Source organism: Eleutherodactylus coqui, chromosome 3 (genome assembly GCF_035609145.1).
Source record: "Eleutherodactylus coqui strain aEleCoq1 chromosome 3, aEleCoq1.hap1, whole genome shotgun sequence".
NCBI lineage: Eukaryota > Metazoa > Chordata > Amphibia > Anura > Eleutherodactylidae > Eleutherodactylus > Eleutherodactylus coqui.
Genome location: NC_089839.1, coordinates 12,432,112 through 12,458,708, shown reverse-complemented (window position 1 = coordinate 12,458,708; position 26,597 = coordinate 12,432,112). Strand labels below are relative to the sequence as shown.

The window sequence follows — 26,597 nt, the reverse complement described above, 5'->3', positions numbered from 1 at the left end:
TGGTTTCCTTTACATTTGTGATGTCTTCACTCCTGCAATGTTGCATGGAATAGAAAAGAAACAATAAATGGCGCTATGTCCTATCTGTCTGAGCTTTTAAATCTTCCATGTTTCCCTATGAAGCCTCCTTTTTAATTGCTTTGCAAAGCACAAACTTGCAATTTTAAGATTAGAAAGTCCTATTGACCTTCACGGCTTTTAAAGAAATAAAATACTCATGACAAAAATCGATTTTCTCATATCAAAATTGCCATGGCCAGTGTGACACCCCCCCCCCCCCCCCTGAATATTCTGCACATTCCCAGACTGAGGTACACAAAGACTGAGACTGAGGCAACTACAAAAAACCTAAACAGTTAAAGGAGTTTTTATTAAATACCACTGGGATCCCCAATGACCCCAAATGCCCCGTGTAGTGGTGCGCATGCTCAGCTGGAGCACCATTCACTTCTGTGGGATGGAAGGAGATTGCCGAGCGCATCGATCTTGGCCTGTCCTATAGAAGGGAACGGAGCAGGGATCAAGCAAGAGCCCCGCTGCTCCATTCAGGTGCGCCTGTCTTGGTAATTCCCGGGCAGCACATGGCCCCACTATTGCCCGAGAGGCTCTGCACATGGCCGTTCTTCACGCAGACCATTGCTGTCCACATCACGGACCAGAAGGAGGACATGTTAATGTACAGCAACGAGCAGCGGAGTGAGAGTAAAAAACAAAACAGAAATGACACTTTGGGGAATTTGCAGCATTTACTGTTTGGCAAAAATAACAACTTTCTTAGCCGGTTTCACGGGTGATAAAATCGCGTGATTGAGTAAAAACGCAGAACTATGAAACCAATGATTTTCAATGGTTTCCTTCACATTTGTGATTTGTTTACTCATGCGATATTACCATAGATCACGGCATGCCCCATCTTTCTGTATCTCCCATGTTCCCTATGGAGCCTCCTTTTATCACTTCACAAAGCACAAACTTGCGATTTTCATGTGATGCATTTTTTAACAGATATTTTGCGAGATAAAGCAGCGCCAACGTTCAAAAATCACGGGAAAAAAAAAGATGCGATTTTCTCGCGGCGATAGCGCCATCGACCGTGTGAGACTACTCTTATCTGGAGCAGCACGATTCCTGTCATACCAAGTTTAGGGCTCATTCACATCTGTGTTGGGGAGTTCCACTTTCCTGCTGTGTTCAGGGGAAACAGGAAGACTGCGCCCCTTGGTGAAACGGTTCCGTCTGATGGGCTCTGTTCGATTTCCAGCCAGCAGTCGGTCAGTTTGCCAGATTTACGGGATGTAACATCGCAGCCACCAGTGTTTAGTCCCGTTTTCCAGTGTAAATCGGCGGCGGATGATGTGAATGAGCCCCTATGTCGGGTTTCACTACTTTTGCACAATAAAAAAAACTGATTTTTAAAGAAAACCAATTGACGGCATCGCCACATTCCAAGACCCAAAGCAGATCCTTTTTTTAGCACCCTCTGCGCGGTCTTATTTTTTCGCGGTCAGACAAGCGCTACTCTTGTCCGTGTAAACGGCGAGGATCGGACGCACTGGGATTCTTTTCGCACAGACCATCAATCTGTATATGCAAATGACCTCACAGGCCATCATGGGACCGTAGAATACACGGACCGCACGCAGCCTGAAAATATGGCCTCGCGCCAAAGTCTCCTGTGGGAAACTTACTACTGCAGAGGCTCCTATCCCAAGGAAGCCGGGTCTGATATGACTGGAAGGGGTTAACCTCGCAGTGAAGGAACAATTATGTGAACTTGTCTGCACAGATCCGTTAGTGACATTCCGCTATACTGAATGTAGCCTGCAAAACCTGGCATGACCGAGGCGGCCAGGACTTGTCGAGAAATTCCTTTAAATCCAGCATCCAATAATCCATCCCATGTGGTAAAGGCGGTATTAACGAGATGCAAAGTAGACTGCAGGGGTCCTACATTATATATATTATTCTGCGCCCCTACAGGTTAAGCCCCTGTTAACTAGTTAGCAAATTCCTCTAATTCAAATTAATGGGATCGTCCACTTCTGAGCTACTGATGAACTGTCCTGAGGATCAATAATTGATCGGCGGGGGCCTGCCACTCGGAGTCAGACATCAGCTATTCGCCTACCGCTGTCAGGGTATATGAAGTCGGAAGCCAACAGCTCCATACACACTGCAGTGGCCCGGGTTGGTATTGCAGGCACAGCGCCTATTGAATTCAAGGGGAGCAGAACCTGCAATACCAACCTTGGCCACTGCAGTGTGTATGGAGCTGTTAGCTTCCGACCGTGCACACACTGGCAGTGGACCCGCAAACAACTATTGATGACCCTAACCCGCGACTAGTCTTCAAAAAGTCTGAAATTGACATTCCATTTAAAAGGAGAAATCGAGGTGCCAGGGCCCACAAAAAGTGGCCCCATTACAACAGAACCAGATAGGGGGCCGATAGGAGACAGAAAGCAGCCAAAGTGGCCCCAAGATGCGTAAGCCGACAACTATCCCACAGAACTGCATAGAGGAAGGGGTTGTGCAAGTTTACCCCAACGTGGGCAGTTCTGGGGTGGAAATGATGATGAAATCTATGATAAATGCCAGAATGGCCCCATATAGACAGCAAACGTCCAGAGGGCCCCCTAGAAAACACTCATAGGGCCCCCTCAAAGACTGGCCTTGTTGCCCAAGGCAACCAATCACAGCAGCTTATAAAATGAGAGCCGGGAGGTCCAAGTGCCCTTGTTGCCCCCAGCAACCAATCAGAGAGCAGCTTTCATTTGTTCACAGCAGTTTCAGAGATGAAAGCTGAGCTCTGATTGGTTGCTAGGGGCAACGGGGCTGGTCTTCCTGTTAGCTCTGATAAAGGAGGCCCCACAGACAATGACAAGTGTAGCTCCAAAACCATAATGGCCGACCAAACGGCCTCCACAGACAACAGTCAGACTTGTGAGGCCGCCATTATCTGCCGTGCGGGACAAGAGAGGAGGGATGAAGCTCCACTGTACAGCGTCTCCCCCTCGCACCCCCCACCGTGGGCTGCTGCCTCGCTTCTAAGCCGCCATCAGTAATTTGGGGGCTGAATTGTTCTCCAATACTCGGGACCCCATTAACCACCATGTATAATCCACACCGCAGCCTCACAAGACTCCTAATGGCGGCATGAACCACCTTAAAGCGGCCCGCAGCGCCGTAATCAGCAGGTTATAATCGTGCGGGAGCGTTATAAGAGGAGCGGCTGATATCACATACCATGTAATGTCTCTGTATCATCTCACGGAGGGCCAGGACTGATGCCGAACATACAGTCAGTCTCTCCTCAGCTGGAAAATGGCCGATAACAGAGAGCAGTTGCTCAAATCTAAACTACATAGCAAATGAAATAGACTTTGAGCACAGACCTCCCACGGGGAAGAGCGTCACTGCGATCCGTGAAATAACGTCAGAGAAGGTTATGGCGCTAGAGAGTAATCACAGGTCAAACAGCAGGTCTTAAGACACGGTCCATGGTGGTTTTACCAAGGGGTCCCTTCAGTTGGTCCCACCGTCTGATGCGAGTCCTAAGACCTGCTGCTTGGCATGATGTTACCACCTGCAGTGTTATTTGGGATACCATTAAGCTCTGCGCGGCATAGACCGCCCCCCATATGACAGAAATTATACACCCCCCCCCCCCACACACACACAGGCGGCGTCACAGAATGAAGACTCACTGATCTCAGAGAAACTAGAATTTGATTGAACCAGTCCTGAACCAATCACAGCAATCTCTTGCTGGAGGCGGGGTATTCAAGTTCACGGAAGATTGCCAGAGCGCCTGGAGAGGAGTGAGAGGGACCTAAAAATCAGGTTAGGGCTTATTATCAGAGAAACCGGGTATTTGATGCATTGCTGTGAAGGTCTTCAGGATTCACTCCCACCCAAGGTGCAAATATCAGGTTTGGATCACCTTTTGGGAAGAGGCCACAGCAGAGAACGACATATTTTCAGGCATCCTTCAGGCAAAGTTGTCAAGCTTTGGAACCAGAGAATGTCACGATGGAACCATTAAACGTAGCATGAAGGTCGTGCAGGAGCGCCAATCAGTAGTTTTTATGATCACGTAGTTTCAAATTTATTAAAAGCTAAAAAAATGCCATTTTCTTCATTGTTGTGCGGTACTTGCAGCCCTGAGGCCTCATTCACACGTGTGTTCGCACAAATCCACGCATCCACGGACGTGCTAAAACACACGTGAACGAAAGCTCCATACCCATTGCTTTCAATGGGGCCACCACTGCTGCTGGCGACCCCATTGAAAGCAATGGGCTGCCGGTAACCCCTGTAGCAGTGATTTTCGGGGGAAGGGCTTTAAATATAAGTCCTTCCTTGAAAATCATCCCTAGCTGCTGTAAAAAAAAAAAAAAAAAAAAAAGAAGGAAATCTATACATACATACATACCTCTCCCCAGCTGCCGGGGCTCAGAGCGAGTAGCTGATTGTCTCCCTGCACTGCTTAAAGGGCTGTGTCTGATTATCTGAGCACTCAGCCAATCAAGGCAGCGCTCAGCCATTCATTGAATGACAGCTGAGCGCTGCCTGTGATTGGCTAAGTGCTGTGACCAATCACAGGCAGCGCAGACAGTTCACATGGAAAAATCAGTGACAAATCCACCCTGTGTGAACACAGCCTTCTAGTAATAGAAGTCTCTGCACGACACCAGAGGGGGTTATAAACAAAAACTTTGCAGGATGTCACTGGTGGCTTGAGAGCTCAGCTGTCACCCGTGTCATATCACAATCGCACTTAGGCTGGATTTCCCCTTTAAGACCGGCCGATCGCAGTGCAGCGTCCCGGGGACATTACTGTTTGACGGAACAGGTGACACCTTCAGGTGGAGCGACATATTTTAGTAGAGAACCGCATGAAGCAATCTGTAAACCACACAAGTGAAACCGATTTTTCCTTCATGCGCCTCACCTATAAAAACCGTGCGGCTGAAAACTTGCGGTTAATTATTAACGGTTTTCCGATCTGGTTCTCAGCGACATCACGTGACGAGCGCTTAAAACGAGCCGTGCTGGCTATAAATCTTGATCCTGGTATAATGAGACGGTCCCGATGTTTAACCAATCCACGTTCAGAAGATCACGAGCGGACGAGACGAAAAACACAGAACGGGCGCAAGCAGAAACCAAGACCGTATTCACGCGGCCGAGAAAACTGTTAATACTTGCTTGTATTAACCCATTATTTCCACGCGTGTTTTTCCTCTCGTACAACTCTCTACCAGAATCCTCTTAAACCTACGACTGCAATGAGTTTTGCAAGAAGAGCGCATGGCGGCACGTGAGGTTTCCACGTACGCGAGATGGCATGTTTCAATAATAATTAAAATGCATCCCGCTAATTGTATAAACACAGAAAACAAGGGGTTATTTTCTTAGGAGTTCCATCCGCATCACAATTGGTTGTAAGTCGCGCAAGGAAATTCTCCATGCAGTTACGGCCTTGGGCCACATTCACACGGCCGAGGATCTCGCGCACATTTTGTGCGTTGTGAGACTTTTGCTTGGAGTTCTTCACATGAGCGATGATAAAAAAAAATTAAATCGCTGCACAGTCTCTATTTTGACGCTCTTGGCGCCTCGCCGTTGTTTTCAGTGGAATCTTTAAAGACATCAGCGGGCGCTCGAGGGCGAGGTGCCCCACTGAAATCAATGGCAAACACTTGCGATCCTGTATCGGACATGTAACACGCGTGAGCACCGCAATTACACAGAAGTGATGCCGGGCATTTTTGAATAAAAAGCACCTCGCATCCGCAGGTAAGACGCAGGTTGGGAAGTGCGATATCACGCGATTCTGCTCTTATAAAGAATGTCCGCTTTTTGACCAATTTGTCTGCTGATCTGTTATAGAATAAATAAATAAAAGCCCGCGGTTTCGGTTTCATTCAGTTTCGTCATTCATTTTTTTATTTTTAATGAAAACACAAAGTTGCAGAATTTTTCATTCCATTATCCTATGGACAGCGCTCACTGCGTTACCGGCGTGCGAATAACGTGACGCAGAATCGCTGATGGACAGGAGGCCTGACTCACATTGCAGCAGAATTCAGCCGCATATTAGCGCTCCTCTCACCTCCAGATACTGCGCCACTGCCGGCCCACGCGTCACCTGCTAATCGACCCTCTGAAAATAACGGGTTCTATTTTTGCGCCTCTTGCAAATGCGCAAAACTCACAAGAAAAAACACCAAGACTGGATTCACATGGGCGATTTTACCTGCGCGCTCCATTGGGTTGTGATCTGGAAGGATCTTGTGTGCTTTAAAGGAACCGTTGTTTTCAATGAATGTATTTATAGGAGAACCCCCCCCCCCCCCATGGAGTGACAGCCTGAGATATAGAGATAGATATATATATATATATATATATATATATATATATATATATATATATATATAAAATCGCTGCCCGGCCCATTTTAGTGCGATTCTTCACAAAGAATCCCCATTATTGCCTACAGAATATTCTTAGAACACGCATCCCATTCGCGCGGTTTGCATGCAAGTGCTTTTTTTGTTCTATAGGAACGGGCTTGGTCCCCCCCCCTCGTGTACGGGAAAAAGAATTGCTTATACGGTGATACAATGATATTTTTTTTCCAAACCCCCCCCCCAAAAAAAACGCAGGTTGTAGAGTGGGATATCGGTCGGAGTTTTGTGCACTGATATCGCACTCGTCCGCATGAATACATCCTAAATCGCTAATCGCCATGCAGGATCTGTTCACTTAGGAAGGGGGAGGGTGGGGTGCAGAAATTTGGACTCCCTAGGACACATGCAGAGGACGGCTACATCGCTGGAGCCCCACCTTTAGGCAGGGTTCACACAGGGCGGATTTTGCTGCGGTTGTGCCGCAGAAGAACTGCTTCTGTGGCAAAACCGCTTCAAAGCGTTTTTTTGCAGCGTTTTTTGGTGCGGATTTTGCTGCGTCCATAGAGGTCTACGGACAAAAAAGCGCTGCGGAAAAGACAGAAGAATGGACATGCTGCTTCTTTTAAAACCGCGCCGCAGTTGCATTTCCGCACTGTGGCTGTGCGGAAAAAATCCGTCCTGTGCGAACAGCTTTTTTCCAAAACTCATTTGTGCTGCATTGCACTGCAAACGCAGCGGTTACCGCGGTGCGGATATGCAACGGCAAAGCGCGGCAAAACCGCAGCAAATCCGCACTGTGTGAACCCAGCCTTACCGTTAAGGTGGTCAATGAGAATTAAGAACCTCCCAGAAGTCCGTTATCCCTCCATTTGCGCAAAAGTCTGATCTGCGGAACATTTCCATAGTCCGCCGATCACATAGGAACACATCCCCTCCTAGTCCTACCAATGTCTGAGCCCCCCATCCTCTGGTCCCCACATACCGGATGAAGGTGGTCTTCCCCGTAGAGTACTGCCCCACCAGCAGGATCATCGGCTTGTTATCAAAATCTGCATCTTCCAAAGCCGGCGAATGAAACTCGTGGAATTTGTAGTATTCCTCCAGCGGCAGCAGTTTGGTTTTATACAGTTTCTTCAGCCCGTCGCTGACCGTCTGGAAAACTTCAGGATCCTTTTTCCTCCGGTCATCGTTCCCCAACCAGCTGAACATCTCTGGAGGCGGCGGATCTAAAACCGCGACAATTCAGGGAGATGGAAAATATTTTGGAAAAATTTAACAAAAAAAATGCAAAAGAAAAAAATTAAAATTCAGGATTTATTGCAAATATTTCTATAAAATCCCGAGATGCAGAAATGGGAGCTGCAGCTTCTGCTGAGAGCTGCTCTGCAACAATGTATCAGCTGTCAATGCAATGATACACTAAGGGGGATCACAGGTAACCAGATTAGTGGAAGCCCCCTCAGTGCCGCACGCTGTACCCACAGATGCACAGCAGCCCCTTCCAGCTGGATTTAAATGCCAGCAGCCCAGGAAACTGGTGAACACCGGAAGTTCCCATCTGCGGGCAAGTCATCCCAGTGTAAGGCAATGAGTGAAGCCGGAGAGGGCGGGGCCATACTGGTGGGTGCGGCTCAGCACTGCAGGGATAAGCCAGTGCGGGATCTGTGTGTAGTGCGGCGCCATCTGGTGGCGGAGAGCGGTAAGGCAGGTCACCTTTTGGGTTTCTATATTTAGCTCAGCTCTATAAATAAGCGATGACTTCATGGCTGATTTTCTTTACAGCACCCGTAAGAATAATTAGGGCTGTAGTCATTAACATCGCACATAATTACACCCGTGTTATAGCAGTAAATCTGCATGTAATGTGTATTTGTATCCTGTAATTGTAGGGATCGTTCAGACATTTAAAGGAGCCGGTCTATTTTTTTTTCAGAGGCGCGTTGCAATGTGATGGTGAACTGTGATACAATGAATTACAATGTAGCAGTTATTCTGCAGCTCTACTGCGCCATCTGGTGGAGACTGGCCTTATTGCAGGATGATTCCAGGTTTCTTAATCACTTTAGTTTGTGTTGATAACTTTCGACTTGTGAATATCCTCGCTGCTCTAACGGGGACTCATGCTGTCTGTGGGATACGTGGACATTACAGTGCGTGAAAACACGGCCGTGAGCCTTATTAGGAGGGGAAAAAGTGACAAACATGGGTTTTCTGTGCAAAATATTTGTGCGAGAAACATAGAAACTGCTCCATCTTTCTCAGACGTATCTGTTATGCGGGGCGTGAAGAGAGACGTCTTGACCCATCTTTTGCTGTGTTACACAGCAAGTTCCCATAGACTTCTATGGCAGCTGGAAAAAAGGAGGGGGAGGGAGTTACCCTGCCTACAACGCTGGGAAGAGAAGACGGCTCATCCTAATTAGGCATTAATTACTATTCCGATCATTTCTTCCGATCGGTGCTTGCCATCGCTTCAGTGCGGTTTTTTACAGGCTTCCTGCAGCGCCCGGTGTGATTGGCTTTAGGAATGCCAATTGATTGGTCGAGCATGTTAAAAATTCATTCATATGTAAGTACGTTCCACTCATATTAATGCATGCGATACACTGTGGAATGTCCGGTGTACAATCTGCAGCGCTTTGAAATCCCAGCTAAATGAGTGAGTTTTAGTGATTTTTTTTCATCTACACGGAACGAAATTTATCCACTGCGTAATTATGCTTGCGGAGCAGATTTTAATGTTGCGGAAAGCAGCGTATAAGCAGCTTTATCTACATGTTCCCACAGCATGATTTAACATAGAGGTAATAGGAAAGCCAAACCCCCAAGTGTTTCTGCGAGGGTCGGTTGAATTGTGGATTTTAGGGCGGATCTGTATGTAAATTCGCATTGTTCTTCCAATGACGCAGAAAGCAAAGTAGCACTAAAATTCGCTCAGTTTGCCGACATGATTGCGCTTCCATTGGCGGCCGTGACTGGATGGAATCGCATCTGCAAGCTAGAGCCCATTATGTGGGAACGCACCGTAATACTAAGTACCCGCTCCCCCAATATGCGGTCGGTGTGACTGGTTGCTCATCAGTATTTTCGCCTGCGCAATGCTCCTCCATATAGTAATCTGCCGGTCTGCTGAGGAGTGAGGGGTCCATACCTGCCCCTTGTGTACCAGTGAGTGTGGCCACCTTCTGAGAATGTTTGAATTTATATGTCCCTTTCTGTGATTTGTTTTATCTGTATTATCATACAATCGTAAGTTCAAGTCCCCTACAGGAACATGGAAAGAGGTAAAAACATCCAATTAAAAAAAAACCTTCTGTGCACTTTTCAGTGTTTTTTGCTAAAAAAAAAAAGTACATCTGGTATTGACCTATACAATAAATTGAACACCCCTTCTATCCTTCACAGCAAACACTGTAAAATAAGAAAATGGAACAAAAATGCCTTTTTTTCCCCAAACTCTTGATATTGCATTTATCAAAATAAGGCCTCTGGCGAACTAGCTTTTTCCGTCCGTGTGTAGTCCGCAGCACATGGACCCATATTATTCTATGGGGTAACACACTACCAAGTTTTTGCCACACAGACACAGACTGCATGAAAAAAAAATCAACGCATGTGCTATACTGATCCGTTCTACGGACGAGACTCGCTCATTCAAGTAAATGGGGGGAGAGAAAAAATGAGCAGCACCTGGATCTAGTCTAAAATAAAGCCATATATCCTGGGGAGAATGGACTATACAGAGTCGTTCCACCATTAGGGCCCCTTCACATGGGGGGAATACTTACGCATTCCGGAGCTACAAAGGCGGGTAATTCCGCTTACCAAAATCCGCATGTATAGACGTGGGTAATGGGACTGGAAATGTGCAGCCGCAGATTTAGGCCACTCATGCATGTAGAGCTGGGAGTTCTGTAAGAACTGTTTGGGTAAGAATACAAGGAGAGAACAACAGAAAGGACCCCATTGTAGGCATTTACTATAGGCCGCTGGGACAAGCAGAAGATATGGAGGAACTCTTTCTGCATCAGATGGCCAAGCTCTCAAAGAAGCCCAACATGGTGATCATGGGAGATTTTACCCATCAGACATTTGTTGGGAATCTCCCAGGTAAAAGTAATGGATCCAACAAATTCTTATCCGCTCTTACTGACAACTTTATCTTCCAAAAGGTAGAAGAGAAAACAAGGGGATCTGCTATCTTGGACCTAATTGTTACCAACAGGGAGGGAATCATTGAGGAAGTAAGGGTGGCTGGGACCTTAGGAGGCAGGGATCATGGTATCCTTGAATTTTGGATAAAAAGGGGAGGAAAACCTGAAACTCAGACCTCAAGGGTGGATTTCAGAAAGGCAGATTTTAATGGACTCAGAAAGGGTGTAGGAAGAATCCAATGGCCGGATGATCTTAAGGACAGAAATGTCCAAGAAGGTTGGGAAATATTGTGAAATGAGATTCTCAAAGCACAATTGTTAACAATCCATAAAAGAAGGAAGAATGGGAAGCATTTAAAAAGACCAGGATGGATGAACACAGAACTTGCATACATGTTAAAAGCAAAGAAAAATATGTTTATCAAATGGAAAGGGGGGAGGGGGATATCTCTAAAGAAGAATATAATGCGGTCTGCAGAAGCTGTAGTGCGAGTGTCAGAAAAGATAAAGCTAATAAGGAATTGAGGCTTGTAAGAGAGGCCAAAAGCAATAAAAAAGGATTTTGGTGGTCAAAAGAAAAGTCAGATATGCTATTGGATGCTTACAAGATGAAAATGGTAAATTGGTTAAGAATGATGTTGAGAAGGCAGAACTGTTAAATTCCTATTTTGTATCTGTTTTCTCTCAGAAAGTAGATGGAACATCAGCTGATTTTCCCTCTGCTATTGGGGGAGTAAAAGAATGCAGGCTATCTATAAGCAGAGGGATGATGAAGGAACACATAGCTAACTTAAATGAATTCAAGTCTCAAGGTCCAGATGAATTACATCCTAGGATACTAAAGGAAGCAGCAGAGGTAATTGCTGAACCACTAGCCATAATCTTTGAAAATTCCAGGAGAACAGAAGTCCCAGAAGATTGGAAAAGGGCAAATGTTGTCCCTATTTTCAAGAAAGGCAAGAAGGTAGATACAGGAAACTACAGGCCGGTGAGCCTGACTTCATTACCAGGAAAGACCTTTGAACAAGTACTTGGATGAAAATGGAGTAACTAGCCAGAGCCAGCATGCGTTTGCAACAAACAAGTCATGCCAGACGAATCTAATTTCCTTCTATGACAAAATCACCGACTGGGTTGATCAGGGAAATGCGGTGGATATAGTATATCTTGACTTTAGTAAAGCATTTGACAAAGTATCTCATACCATAATTATTGAAAAAATGACAAAAATATGGGATTGACAAGACAACTGTTAGGTGGATTCACAACTGGCTGAGTGATCGTACTCAAAGACTGGTCATAAATGGCTGCACATCCAAGTGGAAGAATGTATCAAGTGGGGTACCACAAGGCTCTGTGTTGGTCAACATTTTTATAAATGATCTGGGGGAGGGAATTGATGGGAAACTGATTAAATTTGCTGACAACACAAAGCTAGGAGGGATAGCTAACACTAGGGAAGAGAGAGGATTCAAAAAGATCTAGAAAAGCTTGAACAGTGGGTGGCAACTAACAGAATGGTATTTAACAAGGAGAAATGCAAAGTCCTACATCTGGGCAAGAAAAATGAAAAAAGCTCATACAGAATAGGAGGAATTGGGCTAAGCAGCAGCACATGTGAAAAAGACTTGGGCATACTAATAGATCATAGACTGAACATGAGTCAACAATGTGATGCAGCAGCCAAAAAGGCAAACACAATTCTGGGATGTATTAAGAGAAGCATAGAGTCTAGATCACAGGAGGTCATTATCCCCCTCTACTTTTCCTTAGTCAGATCTCATCTGGAATACTGTGTCCAGTTCTGGGCACCCTAATTAAAAAAACATAGACGAACTGGAGCAAGTTCAGAGAAGAGTTACCAAGATGGTGAGCGGCCTGCAAATCATGTCCTATGAGGAACGGTTAAAGGATCCGGGAATGTTTAGCTTGCAGAAGAGAAGGCTGAGAGGAGACTTAATAGCGGTCTACAAATATCTGAAGGGCTGTCACAGTGCAGAGGGATCAGCCCTATTCTCATCTACACAAGGAAAGACTAGAAGCAATGGGATAAAACTGAAGGGAAGAGATGCAGATTAGATATTAGACAGTGAGGGGGATCAATGAGTGGAACAGGTTGCCACGGGAGGTGGGGAGTTCTCCTTCAATGGAAGTGTTCAAGCAAAGGCTGGATATACATCTGTCTGGGATGATGTAGTGAATCCTGCACTGAGCAGGGGGTTGGACCCGATGACCCTGGAGGTCCCTTCCAACTCCACCATTCTAGTATTCTATGTGTTCACAAAATGCTGAATTCAAAATCGCAGCATTTTACCTGAATTTCGAGTGGCGTTTTTGAACGCATGTCACAGTGTCTGACAGTACTTTTTTAATGCACTCTATAATTGTGATGGATGATGAGGTGCGTGAAAAAAACGCAAAAACGCACAGAAGTAGAACAGTGTTTAAAAATCACCACATTTAAGCGCAGGTCTGCGAGGCCCCATTGAAATCAATGGCAGTGTTGTACCGTGATTAGTGCAGCATTCGGAACGGTGTACTAATTGCAGTAAAACGCGTCTGGTGTGAGAGCGGAGTTAGATGCAATTTTGGGTGCAGAACGTGGAAATATTCTGCCTGTGTGAAGGGTCCCTTAAAGAAATATTGAAAAGAGTATAGAATCCCAGGAAGGATTAACCCTTCCCAATCCATTTTTGGATTGAGGGTTTCTGTTTCTGCCAGTATACAACATCGACATCTGCTGGCTAAAGCCAGTTACTACATGATAGGACGCGTCGGAGCAGCCGGCAGAATAGTGTAAATATACCCTGTCTGACGTCTTACGACATCGGAGCTGTACAGACTTCAGTCACTATGTCAGAATATCTTGGACAATGTATTGGAAAGGGTTAAGAAAAGAGTGCATTCACATGGGCGATTTTTTTTTATTTTTTTTTAACGTGCAATATCTGACCGATTACATTACAATCAGGTATAGGGTGAATACACACGGGCGGATTTGAATTGTGGAGTGCAGAGCAGGCGCCCGCCTCCGGATTCTGCAGCAAATGCCGCCCATAGCATGCAATGCAAAAGTGATTCTTCATACACACGAGTGGAAACCAATTGCGTTTTTCACTCGCGGATGAAACATCGCAGCAGGCTCCATTTTCCTGCTGATTCCACACGGACGGCTTCCATTGAAGTCAATGCAAGCTGTTTGACCCGCCACCTGTCTGCAATTAGAAAAGCAGGAGTTTTAAAAAATAAATACATCTGTACTGCGCACATCCGACGGCGAGCCGTGCGGACCATCCGTAGTGTAGAAAAGAAGAAGGTAATATAGGTACGGGCGGATGCCGGACGGGCACAGGGCTGGATTCCGCTGTGGGCTCCCGCATACAAAATCCGATCTGCCCGTGTGCAACTGGCCAAAGGATGTGTAAGTGGTGTAATTCACGTGAGAGATTTTTCTCTCAGACCAATGGCGCGAGATAAAAAATTCACGTCATGCTCTACTTTTGGGCAATTCTTGCTTAAGAAACGCCAGTTATTTCCTATAATAGCCCAAATATAATGTCAGTGCGAGTCACTGGTGAAAAGACATCCATGAAAATCACAACTGTAGAAATAACCGGTGATTCCGTATCTGTAAATCGCAGATACAGCAATGCTTTTTTCTAGCAAAAACCCATCACACTCGCTGGCAAAAATCGGTTTACAAGAGCGACATCAGTCCGAGTTTCTCCGACCAATATCGCACTTACCTGAGTGAAAGCACCGATCCAGAGGAGTAACATCAAAGCAGAAAGTGGGCGTTACACCCAATTAAAACCCATAAAAACACTTATTGATAAGTAAAACCTGTTTCAGACCGTTTTACCAACATTTGCAGCAGTCCAGTATAATGTGCGGCCCGGCTATAATTAGTCCCGTCAATTACCAAGATAATTGTTTTATTCATTTTGCCCTCAAAAACAGGCAATAAAAGTGACCAAAAAGTTTTATGTACCCCAAAATGGTATAAATAACAACTATAGCTCGTCTCACAGAATGTAACCCCTCACAGCTCCATCCATGAGAAAATCAAAAAAGTTCTGGCTCTTAGAATGCGATACAAAGTCGCAAAATAGTTTTTATGGTGTAAAAGTGGCAAAAAACCCTTAAGGATTGTACAATATGCATTTGTGATGTGTATTGCACGGCTGCAGCACTGAATGGGTTAATGTCTGGGTTATGTCTGAGAAATGTATCTTGTTGTATGTCATGTGATCATGTTTTATATATGTGTATGCAAGGTGCAGTGCAAGGGTCTTTCCTGCAAAAAGCAGTCCTGGAGTTTAGAGTTTTTCTGAGAGAAATCTTGGGAGATGAACATTTAGTGAGTAGGAGAAATTGTGCATCTTCTTAGGAGGACCCTCAAGATGGAAGAAGCCGAGCAATAGGCTGATGTCTGCCCTGGGCCCAATGCACCCAGGTCCCCTCAATGCTAATACGGAGTACTGAGAGAGAAACAGAGAGAGAGAGAAGAAGAGAACCCGCCACGCAACGTCTAAATGTGAGTGTGTACTGGTAGAGAGCTGGAGAGAGAGAGAGTGAATTGAGTTGCCGGGAACAGAACCCCACAGATAACTGGGACTGTGGCTTCTTCTGCCATCCTGAGAATCCTTCCTATCACACCACTATTCTGTTTTGCACCGGTGTTATGCTGGCTGGTCTAACATTTATGGCCTGTTGATGTTTTACTCAAGTAAACTCGCTCTACCAACCATTCCCGGTTTTGCTCAGAAAGTTACCCCTGTGTGTGAACTATTTATTAAAACTTCTGGATTCACCACAGAGAACGGAATGGTGGCGTCATGAGTGACAAGGAACTGCAAGCTAACTGCTAGTTGCCCTTTTCCCTGTGATCTCCGCCAGCAGTAACTTGGATGGGTCCTGAACTACCGTCAGGGGAGGAGATGGTAGAGCCACCATGACAAGGTCTTTATCTACCCTGCCATGTCCTTGGCTGTGGGCCCACTCCTCGGATGCTGTATATCAGTCTCATATCTCTCTCTCATATCTACCTCATATCCATCCATCACTGGTATAAATTATACATCCCCGTTTATACTGTATATACTTGCACTGTTACAGTAATCTACCCTGGATACGCCAGCCCGGGTTGCCCTGGATCTTACCCGCAACCCCTGTCCCTGCCTACTTGCCTCCACTCCTGGCTAACCCCTGGCGGGCAACTGGGCGGCGGTCCCTACGTTATCTAGGGACCGAGAAGGAGTGCTGGCGTACCTAGATGAAATGGGTAGACTACCGACAGGATAGGCAGATGAAAAAAAACAACACAAAACAATACTGATAGTACCGAGGCAGATGGAACAACCTGGCAGATGGTAACAAAATAGCAGACAAGCTGACAGAGGCAGGAGACCTACAGAGGCAGACTAGCTAGCAACCTGAGGGAAACCAATAACTGGCAGTGATTGCAAGTCCCTGCCAGACCTTTAACCCCTTAGTGACGAAGCCTGTTTGCGCCTTAGTGACGGAGCCAAATTTTGGAAATCTGACATGCGTCGTTAAACGTGGCATAACTCCGTAAAGGCTTTACATATCCCAGTGATTCTGACATTGTTTTTTCGCCACATGTTGTACTTCATTTAGATTGTAAAAAGAGACCGATATAATTTGTGTATATTTATTAAAAGTACCAATATTGGAAAAATTTTGAAAAAATTGTCATTTTTTCACATTTTCAACCGTAATATCTCAAATATGTCCAAACATACTGAACAAATTTTTGATAAGATATGTATTTCCATCTGTTTACTTTATTCTGAATGCACACTTGAAAAACTTGTGTTTTTTTTAACCATTTAGAGGACGTACAAATTTAACATTACTCTTCAGCATTTTGAGGAGCACTTTGTTTTCCTGCACCAAGCCAAGTTTGCAAAGGCTCATAAGTGTCAGAATAATAGATACACCCACAAATGCCCCAATTTTAAAAACTACACCCCTTAGTGTATTCACTGAGGGGGGTCATGAGTATTTTGACCCCACCAGTTTTTTTCAGGAATTAGTTCAATTTAGGGGAGAAAAAAATAAAATGTCATATTTTTGCAAATATGTCATTTTAAAGACATATTTTTTTCCTATAGAGCCCATGAAAATGAGGATTTACACCCCAAAATGGATACCCCCGTTTCTCCCGTGTTCAGAAATATACCCATTGTGGCCCTAATCTTATGTCTGGATGCATAACGGGAGCCAAAATGAAAGGAGTAGTCGGTGTCTTTCAGAACATAAATTTTGCTTGAAGGCGTTTTAGGCCCCATAGCACTTTTGTAGAGCTCTTGAGTGGCCAAAACCAAAGAGAACCCCCACAAGTGACCCCATTTTGAAAACTAGACCCCTTAACGAATTTATCTAGGGGTGTACTGACCATTTTGACCCCACAGTTTTTTAATGAATTCAAGCCAAGCAAAAGGAAAAAATTGTGATTTTCGTTTTTTTGTCAATTCTGTCATTTTAAAAACAGCTTTTTTTGTACAGCACACGCATGAATGAAGCCTTTCACCCCAAAATGGATACCCCTGTTTCTCCCGTGTTCAGAGACATACCCATTGTGGCCCTAATCTTATGTCTGGATGCATAACGGGAGCCAAAATGAAAGGAGTAGTCGGTGTCTTTTAGAACATAAATTTTGCTTGAAGGCGTTTTAGGCCCCATAGCACTTTTGTAGAGCTCTTGAGTGGCCAAAACCAAAGAGAACCCCCACAAGTGACCCCATATTGAAAACTAGACCCCTTAACGAATTTATATAGGGGTGTACTGCCCATTTTGACCCCACAGTTTTTGAATGAATTGAAGCAAAGCAAAAGGAAAAATTGTGATTTTTGTTTTTTTGGCAATTCTGTCGTTTTAAAAACTGCTTTTTTGGTACAGCACACACATGAATGAAGACTTGCACCCCAAAGTGGATACCCCTGTTTCTCCCGTGTTCAGAGACATACCCATTGTGGCCCTAATCTTTTGTCTGGATGCACAACGGGGCCCAAAATGAAAGGAGTAGTCGGTGGCTTTCAGAACAGAAATTTAGCATGAAGGTGATTTAGGCCCCATTGCCCTCTTGTAGAGCCCTTGAGCGGCCAAAACGACAGAGAACCCCCACAAATGATCCCATTTTGAAAACTAGACCCCCTAACGAATTTATCTAGGGGTGTACTGTGTATTTTTACCCTACAATTTTTGAATAAATCTAAGCAAAGCAGTAGGAAAAAAATTACAATTTTCATTTTTTTGGCAGTTGTATCAATTTAAAAACTGTTTTTTTTTGTACAGCACATATAGGAATGAAGACTTTCACCCCAAAATGGATACCCCTGTTTGTCCCGTGTTCAGAACCATATCCCTTGTGGCCCTAATCTACTTAAAAGACACATGGCTAGGCCTATAATGGAAGGAGCACCCGTTGGATTTTAGGGTACAACGGAATAAATTCCAGGCCCCATTGCCCACTTATAGAGCCATTGAGCGTCCAAAACTATAAAGAACCCCCACAAATGACCCCATTTTAAAAACTAGACCCCTTAACGAATTCATCTAGAGGTGTACTGCGTATTTTGACCCCACAGTATTTGAATAAATTTCAGCAAAGCAGAAGGAAAAAATTACGATTTTCATTTTTTTGGCAATTTTGTCAATTTAAAAATTTTTTTTTTGTACAGTGTACATAGGAATGAAGACGGTCACCCCAAATGGATCCCCCTGTTTGTCCTGTGTTCAGAAACATACCCATTGTGGCCCTCATCTACTTACAGGAAACATGGCAAGGCCTGTAATGGAGGGAACACCCGTTGGATTTCAGGGTACAACTGAATAAATTCCAGGCCCCATTGCTCATTTGTACGGAATAAAAATTGACTCCCTAAAATCCCCCCCCCCCCTCCACACCCTTTTCGGCATTCCCCAAATCTTAGATAAAAGTAATAATGTGAACTGTGTAGTATTTCCAAAGACGGGTAATTATGGAGGCTGGTTGGGATGGGCACATAGGGCAATAAAATCGGGTATCCCCCCTCCTCTCATGCTTTTTGGGGGTCATTTCTTGACCTCAGTGGTGGGTATGGGGTGTAAAAAGTGGCGTTCCGTGAGTCTCCGTAAGCTTGATGAGGTGCGGCGGTCTCACACAGAAGACGCTCAACAAGCTGCTCCTGGAACTGCAGGAAGGCGAGCGTTCCCGGGGCTTCTTGTAAATTGCGTATTACAGGTAGCGGTCTGAATAACGCCGGGCTCACACGGCCGTAGGTGGATCCCGGCTGTGAGCCCGGCTGTGACCCTGCGTACGGCCGCGTAATGTACTGCGCATAACTGCGTACTTACACGGGCGGTCATGCGCAGTACACTTTTTTTTTGTTGTTTGTATTTCCCGCACCGTCGCTTAGCGATGACCCGGGTACCCGCAGCCCGTATACAATGTTGTTGCATATGGGCTGCAGGTATATCCATGACCATGGAGCACAATGGGCTCTATGATGCGGATATCCGCGGTAAAATAGAACCTGCTGCGTTCTCTTTTCTGCGAGTGGATTACACAATTCCAACCCGCTAATGTGAGCGGAATTGTGTAATCCAATGCGATTGATCTGCGTATTACCGCGGATCAGACGCATGCGGAATTCGTAATTCCTATCCGGTCATGTGAGACCGGCCAAAGGTAGATCGCTACCATTTTTTCACATGACCGGGGACCGCTCAACGAGGCCACCCGTCACTGCTCCATGCTCTCGGCGACCGTTGGTCGCCGAGAGCAAGGAGGTATTAAGTTTCCTGGGCTCCCCAACTCCTGCGCATGTGTCCGGTGTTTTGCCGGCGGTCGCATGTGCAGAATACGGGAAAGTTCACGGAAGAAGATTGCGTCGGGGTGCAAATATGGAGGCCTCCGGTAAAAAGTTTTATCTCCTCTCACCGATCGCATCGGTGAGGGGAGATGAACCTTCCCCTTTTTTTAACTTTTACGTGATCGCCATTATTCTTTGGATAACGGCGAACACGTGATCAGGAACCGCTCGCTCACCCCGGCCCTCCGTGAAATCTCCAGGCTCTCGGCTAAGTTTTGTAGCCAGGAGCAGGGAGATTTTTAAAAACCATGGCTTTTGCGCATGCGCCTGCCACATTGGCGACGGGCGCGTGCGCAGAAGCTGGGGTGAGGTCCGCGGATAAATCCGCAGGCCTTAGGTACGTCATTTCATCCTCCCTCACGGATATGATCCATGGGGGGAGATGAAACACAAGCTTTTTTTAACTTTTTAAAACTTTTCTTTTACTTTTTGCACTTTTTTTTTTTTACCTTTTACCCCTTTTTTAAATTTTTTTTTTTTAACTTTTTGCACTTTTTTTTTACTTTACATGATCACTGTCATCCATTGGATGACAGTGATCATGTCCCTGGTGACATCCCTCTGCTCTTAGCTACACATGGCAGCCAGGAGCAGAGCAATTTTGAATTTCCCGGGGCTCGAGCCCCTCTGTGCACGCGCCCGATGTCAATCATCGGGCGCGCATGCGCAGACGGGGATTTCGGGTCCCGGGACATCAGGACATCGCAGAGGACCAGGGGTGAGTATCTTCACCTCCCATCATGGATCCGATCCATGAGGGGAGGTGAAACTTTACTTTTGTTTTACTTTTTCAACTTTTTCGCGATCACCGCTATCGCAATGGATAGTGGTGATCGCGGGCCCGGGGACCGCTTACAGTGGTCCCCGGTAACACCTCCTGGTTCCCGGCTACCTTCAGGAGCCGGGAGCCAGGAGATTTTAAATTTGCCGCGTGACGTCATCGTCTGGCGCGCATGCGCAGAAGGCCGCCGGCGGGTCCGGGAGGACCAGATCTCCGGGGAACACCGCCGACAAGCCGTGTGAGTATTTTCAGCTGCCGTGATGGATCCGATCCATCATAGCAGCTGAATTACTACTTTTTTACACTGTTTTATTTACTTTTTTGCGATCGGCGCTATTCATTTTATAGCGCCGATCGCAATGCCGGGGGGGGGGGGGGGGACTGCCCGCATCCTGGGATGACAGCTCCATGCTGTCGGCTACCTGCGGGCACCGACAGCATGGAGCTGTCACGTCCTCAGGCCAGTGGGCATCAATCCAAAGAGGATGCATAAAACTATGTCCTCTAGGTTTAAAGCCCACTTTCTGAGGACGTAGTTTCCCGATGGGGCGGTCGTTAAGGGGTTAAACAGAAGTCTCCGCCCAGAGGCATAGAGAGGGAGATGGCCAACTCCCCATAGCACATCAAAAGGGAGCTCATGCACGGCAGCTGCACTCCCAGGAGCGAGCAACCAGCACCACGCCGGCCAGACACCCACGCCCCTGGCAGCCGGACCACAAGTCAGGGGGACACGTCCTGACTGCAGGACCCAGCACACCACCGCCTCGGGAGGAGCCTCAACCACCGGGTGGTAACATTCACACTTTACACACAATTAAAAAATGCATCAAAAGCAAGGGCAGCTTTTAATAGTGTATGCAGGTTCTTAAATACGTATGTGGTCTTTGAATACCGCATGCAGTTTTTTAATGTGTTTTTTCTTTATTGTGGTTCAAAAGTACAACAAAAAACATAACCACACCCTAAGGCTACTCACACATGCATTCAGAAAATGCAGCTCAAAATTGTTGCATTTTTACTGCAATTTTGAGTGCATGCTACAGCGATTTTTAAGGGTGTCAAAAACACTATCTTTTCTCCATAGGGAGAGAACCTAGACAGTGAGCGAGTGAGGAGAATCAAAAGGCCATTCATGCTCCTCTGGGTAATATGCAAATAAGGGAGATAGAACAATACCTCCACAGTGCCACGTATTGGAAGGCAGCATTCCTTCAAGTCAATATTAGACTCTTTATACAAGCCTTGTAACAATGGCTGGGAATTGAAAGCAAAACCAGACTCCATGCACAGACATGAAGGTAGCATTGTGGAGGTATTGTTCCATCTCAATTATTTGTACTTTTAAATGCACCCCATCATTGTGATAGGTGAGGAGGTGCATTAGAAAACTCACAAAATAGAACAGAGGGCACTCGAAAATCACGGCGTTAGAAACACCGCGCTCGAGCGCAGGTCTGAGTAACCCTATTAGAATCAATGGGAGCATTGTACCACGGTTAGAATGGCGCTCAGGACTCCGCGCTAATAGCAGTATGAAGCGGTGTGTGTGTGAGAGAGCGGGCTAAGGGGCTACAAATCAATTTTTACGTAGTGCAGGAAATGAGTCATGTTTGGAAAGATTACGCCAAGGGGCAGCACGATTGGGGTATGGGAATATAAACCAAACCAGAACCTTCTCCACAAGGCCTCATTCACACACAAAAAAGAAAAAAAAAACGCTTCTAAAAGAACCAATGGTTTCCTATAGAAACGTTCAGATGAAGGAATTTTAGATGCACAAGAAACTCACACCTTTCAAAGATAGGACATATGGCTACAATGTTCGCATCTAAGGTCCGTGATGCGTGATAAGATAGGACCTGACCTATCTTTGGTGCGTGATGCGTGGGATTTTCCATAGACTTCTATAGGAGCTGGATAACACAGAACATGCAGCTCCTGATTGTGTGAATGGGCAATTTCACTGCTAATTAAGCTCGAGATTTAATAGCTGGTAATCACCCGTTCATGTGATTTTTAGTGTAGTATAGTCACAATCTTTTGCATAGTGAATGGTGCAGCACAAAGATGGCTGGTTGAGAGGCCTTTGATGGGGATCTAGGAGGATCTTTCTCCTTGTGGAGACCACCAAGTGGCTGTAGGGAGTCTAAAGGCCCATTTACACGCAAAGATAATCACTGGAGACAAAACTTTTTGTTGCATCCATAAAAACACTTGTTCTTACTTATTTGAGTGTGCTGATCTCCAATCTGCAATTAGTTTTTCTTTGTAAGCTAAGTTTTGGTTTTTTTTGCAATTCAAGATTTTAGGTTTTCATCTTTATGTAAAATTTTCAACATTTAGTTTAACATAATGAAGTAGAATGTCTTCTTGGGCCTCATCCTGGTGAGAATATAATAATTTATATAATACAGTAAATACACTAAAACATGTGATTGCAGCAGAATTTGTCTACAATGTTGAAATAGAACAAATTCAAAACACTTATTTTAAGCATAAAATTTGCGCAAAACTCATTTAGATCTTATTTGGGCAAGAATTTGTGTTTGTAGCTCTTGCGTTGGGTTCTTGCCGAGGACAATCTCGCTTGATGCTCCAGCAGTAGTCTGCCATCATATTCCTGTCCCATCGCCCCTGATAACGCTCTTCCATCGTCTTCAGATCTTGATGAACGCGTTCTCCCTGCTCATCACTAACAGCTCCAAGGTTTTCAGGAAACTTATGAAGGTGACTGTTCAGGAAGTGAATCTTAACGCTCATGTTACATCCAATGTCGCAGAAAGCCAACAGCATCCTTTGAACCAGAAGTTCATAGTTTTCTGCTTTTTTGTTGCCAGGTAAGTTTTTTGTAACTGCCACAATAGACAGCCATGCTGCTTTCTCCTCTTTATTCATCTTCCTGGCAAATTCTTTGTCACATATGAGGGTTCGAATTTGAGGTCTATTGAACACACCTGCTCTTATCTTCTGGAAAGACAAGGCAGGAGAAGCAGAAACAATATGCTGAAAGCACTCACTACCTCTATTCAAAGCCTTGACAAACTGCTTCATTAAGCCAAGTTTGATGTGGAGGGGGGGAGATGATCCTGTCTCGACTAACTATAGGTTCATTCACAATATTGGGCATCCCTACTTCCAGATCTTTATGTTTCGGCCACTCCTTCGGTGTCCACTGTTTCTCCAGAGCTCAGCTGTCCCACAAACACAGAAAGCAAGGATACTTCGTGAAACCTCTCTGTTGCCCAAGGGGGAAATTTACCCTTTTAAGATCCACACAAATGATCCAGTTATAGTCCTGATACTTCAGTAAGTCGAGGGCTATCTTTATGTCGTTATAATCTTCTCGCAGATGAATTGAATGACCAGTTGGAACCGCTGCATAAACATTCCCGTTGTGTAAGAGAACATCAAGAAACAGCCGCCATTCTGCTGGACTGTAAGTGGTAACACCTAACCGGTGGAGAAGAAGACTGATATCATGGCAGTAAACAAAGTGCTTGTCTTCGGAAAAGAAGTCTACAAAAATGTGTTCACGCTTCCTGAAATGGGATACTTTATGACCGGTGAAGTACATTCCTTTCTTGAAGCCTGGAGGCTAGTAACTCTTTCTTTGATAAGGCCCAAATCCCGTACTAAGTCATTCAATTCCTGTTGGCTAAACTGCTGAGGGGTTAATGACTGCTTGGCATCAGAAGAAGATCCGTCAGATTTCACATCCATTTCCGCATGCATCTTATCAAAATCCCCTTGGTCACCATGTTCACTTCCTTCGTCCATAGAAGAGACAAAACCATTGAAAACTGGAACCGGGATTGTCTCAGAGCGGGGGATGGGCCGTATTGCTGAAGGAATATTAGGATATGTGATCAGATGCCGTTTTTTCTTGCCGATGACATTTGTATTGGTCGGGCAGAAATAACAGTCACTGCTGCGGTCCTTGGGTTCACGCCACACCATGGGAATACCAGACATGCCTTTGCGCTTTCCTCACAATTATGACACACAATATGAGGAGCCCAATTCTTGTCTTGATCGCCAAGGGGAGCTTGAAAAAAGGCAATACATGCACCTGTCACAAATGATGAAGTGTTGCGCCTTTGACGTTGAAATGTGTAGCAGCCACATATATAACAGAAGGTGTCAGGACTAGAGATGAGCGAGTATACTCGCTAAAGGTGATTGCTTGAGCGAGCATTGCCTTTAGCGAGTAACTGCCAGCTCGAGACGAAAGCTTCGGGTGCCGGCGCGGGGAGCGGTGAGTAGCGGCTGTCAGCAGGGGGGAGCGGGGGGGGGGGGGGGAGAGACGGAGAGATTCCCCCCTCCATTCCGCCCCACTCTCCCCCTTAGCTCCGCTGGCACCCGAACCATTTGTCTCGAGTGGGCAGGTACTTGCTAAAGGCAATGCTCGCTCGAGCAATTGCCTTTAGCGAGTATACTCGCTCATCTCTAGTCAGGACTATTCTTACATTTATGCCAACTCAAAGAAGCCATCATTCAATCTAAAAAATAAATAAACAACAGTGTTTTTAATTGTTTACATTTAAAATAGCTACAATTATGTAAAAGTGATGTTTGTGAAACCTTAATTACCTTGTAGTTATGGTCAATCTAAGCGTCGTTGCCCTTTAACTCCAATTTAAAAACCAATGAGTGCCATTAACTGTAACAAAAAGAAATAAAAATTGCATAAAAATTAGAGCATGCACAAAAACGGATTTCAGATTTGGAATCAGCGATGCAGAAATATATAGAAATAGTTCTAAAACCTCATGCAACAGAAAATGAAAGAAAAATAGTTCCCCAAGACTGAAAGTTTTAAAGCGCACTCAAAAGATAAGGAAGCAGCAGCACTCAGTCAGAGATCACCATGAGGTGTGAGGTGCGGGTACTGTGTGCAAGCTCCACTGGTCACCACTTCTGGAACCACAATGTCGGACCAACGTAGAGAGAAGGAGCAGCTCCGCCAGTACTCCAAAATATGCTGTTTTTATTCAATCCATGAAATATGGGGCAGCAACATTTCATCTCCAATGGAGTCTTTTTCAAGCTGACCACCGATGCAAGCATCATAGACTTTATATAAGACATACACCAACCAGATACAACAATTAACAAATTATTAAAATGACAGGAGCTCACCTGTAGCAAGGTGCAATCTTTGAAAGTTTTAAAGCGATCTTTTTGCATAAAGTGTTAATAGCCAATAATGTCCATTAACACTTCATCATCTTCATTTGCATGTAAATGGGCCTCCAGAAGCTGTTTGCAGAGTCCACTGTGTGAATGTCACATGCCCAGCTGTGGGGGGAGCTGCATTGTTCTCATTGGGGCTGCCAGCATAATACAATGTAATCTGCTGGCTAACTGCAGGGAGAACAGCCTGTGGTCTACTGGAGATAAATGCAAAGGATTTTTTTTTAAGTTCACCTTAACCTATTAAGGACCAAGCGTGGTAAATATACAGTACCTGGTCCTGGGCTTAAAGCCCTGCCGATATTAAAATTACGGCGGCGCCTTAAGCCTCCTGCCTTTGCAATCAATCAGAGAGGCAGGAGGGGTTGTCAGTGATAGCTGATAACCTGGAGGAGAAGGAAGGAGGGGTTTTTAACCCTTTCTACCTTTTCCTTCCCCGAGTGCATAGCGCTCAATGAGCGCTGTGTACTAGAAAGTGAAAGCGGAAGTGTAGCTTCCACTATGGGAGGCGGAGGGGTCACGTGACTCCCGGGGTTTCCTGCTACAGCAGAGCTGGAGGGTCATACTAGACCCAGATCATCTCTGCCAGTGACTAATGTCTCTACAGGGGATGTTTTCTCCTGTAACTGGGGCTCCTATGGATGCGGCCCCTATGGATGCCCCAGCTACAGTGGAAAAATGTCAAATAAAAAAAAACATGTGAATGTCCCCCAGAGGTCTTATATGATGTCATGGGGGACATAGATAGCAAAAAACATAATTACATAAGTAAAACAAAAGTACAGACTAAAACAACAATATATACATAAGTAATCCAAAACCATACATATGGTATATCAAAAGCCCAAAACAAACAGAGGAACCCGTTCCCATCGCCCTATATGTCATGGAGGAAAAATGAAGTAAAAATAATTTTGATAGCTAAAGGAAAAAAATAGGGCAGTTAAACCACCACATGGGTAAAATGCCTAAAAAGGGTCTGGTCCTTAAGGTACAAAACAGCCGTGTCCTTAAAGGGTTAAAAGTAGAGATGAGCGAGTACACTCGCTAAAAGCAATTGCTCGAGCGAGCATTGCCTTTAGCGAGTATCTCCCTGCTCGAGACGGAAGGTTCGGGTGCCGGCGCGGGGGAGCGGTGAGTAGCGGCAGTCAGCTGGAGGGAGCGGGGGGGGGGG

At 45.3% G+C, this 26,597-nt stretch overlaps 1 protein-coding gene across 2 annotated transcripts in view; it reads right to left on the bottom strand.

Moving 5' to 3' along the window:
- Positions 1–26,597, bottom strand: part of EHD3 (EH domain containing 3) — a 98,578-nt gene that overhangs the window by 54,001 nt on the left and 17,980 nt on the right. The window contains exons 2-3 of one of the 2 annotated variants that reach the window (XM_066595124.1): positions 24,821–24,890; positions 7,399–7,642 (exon numbers count right to left, since the gene is read on the bottom strand). In XM_066595124.1, coding sequence (XP_066451221.1) covers positions 7,399–7,625 — 227 coding nt within the window. In that variant the 5' untranslated portion in view covers positions 7,626–7,642; positions 24,821–24,890. Of the gene's footprint in view, positions 1–7,398; positions 7,968–24,820; positions 24,891–26,597 lie in introns of those variants that run through there. The other variant, XM_066595123.1, reaches the window with a different exon arrangement.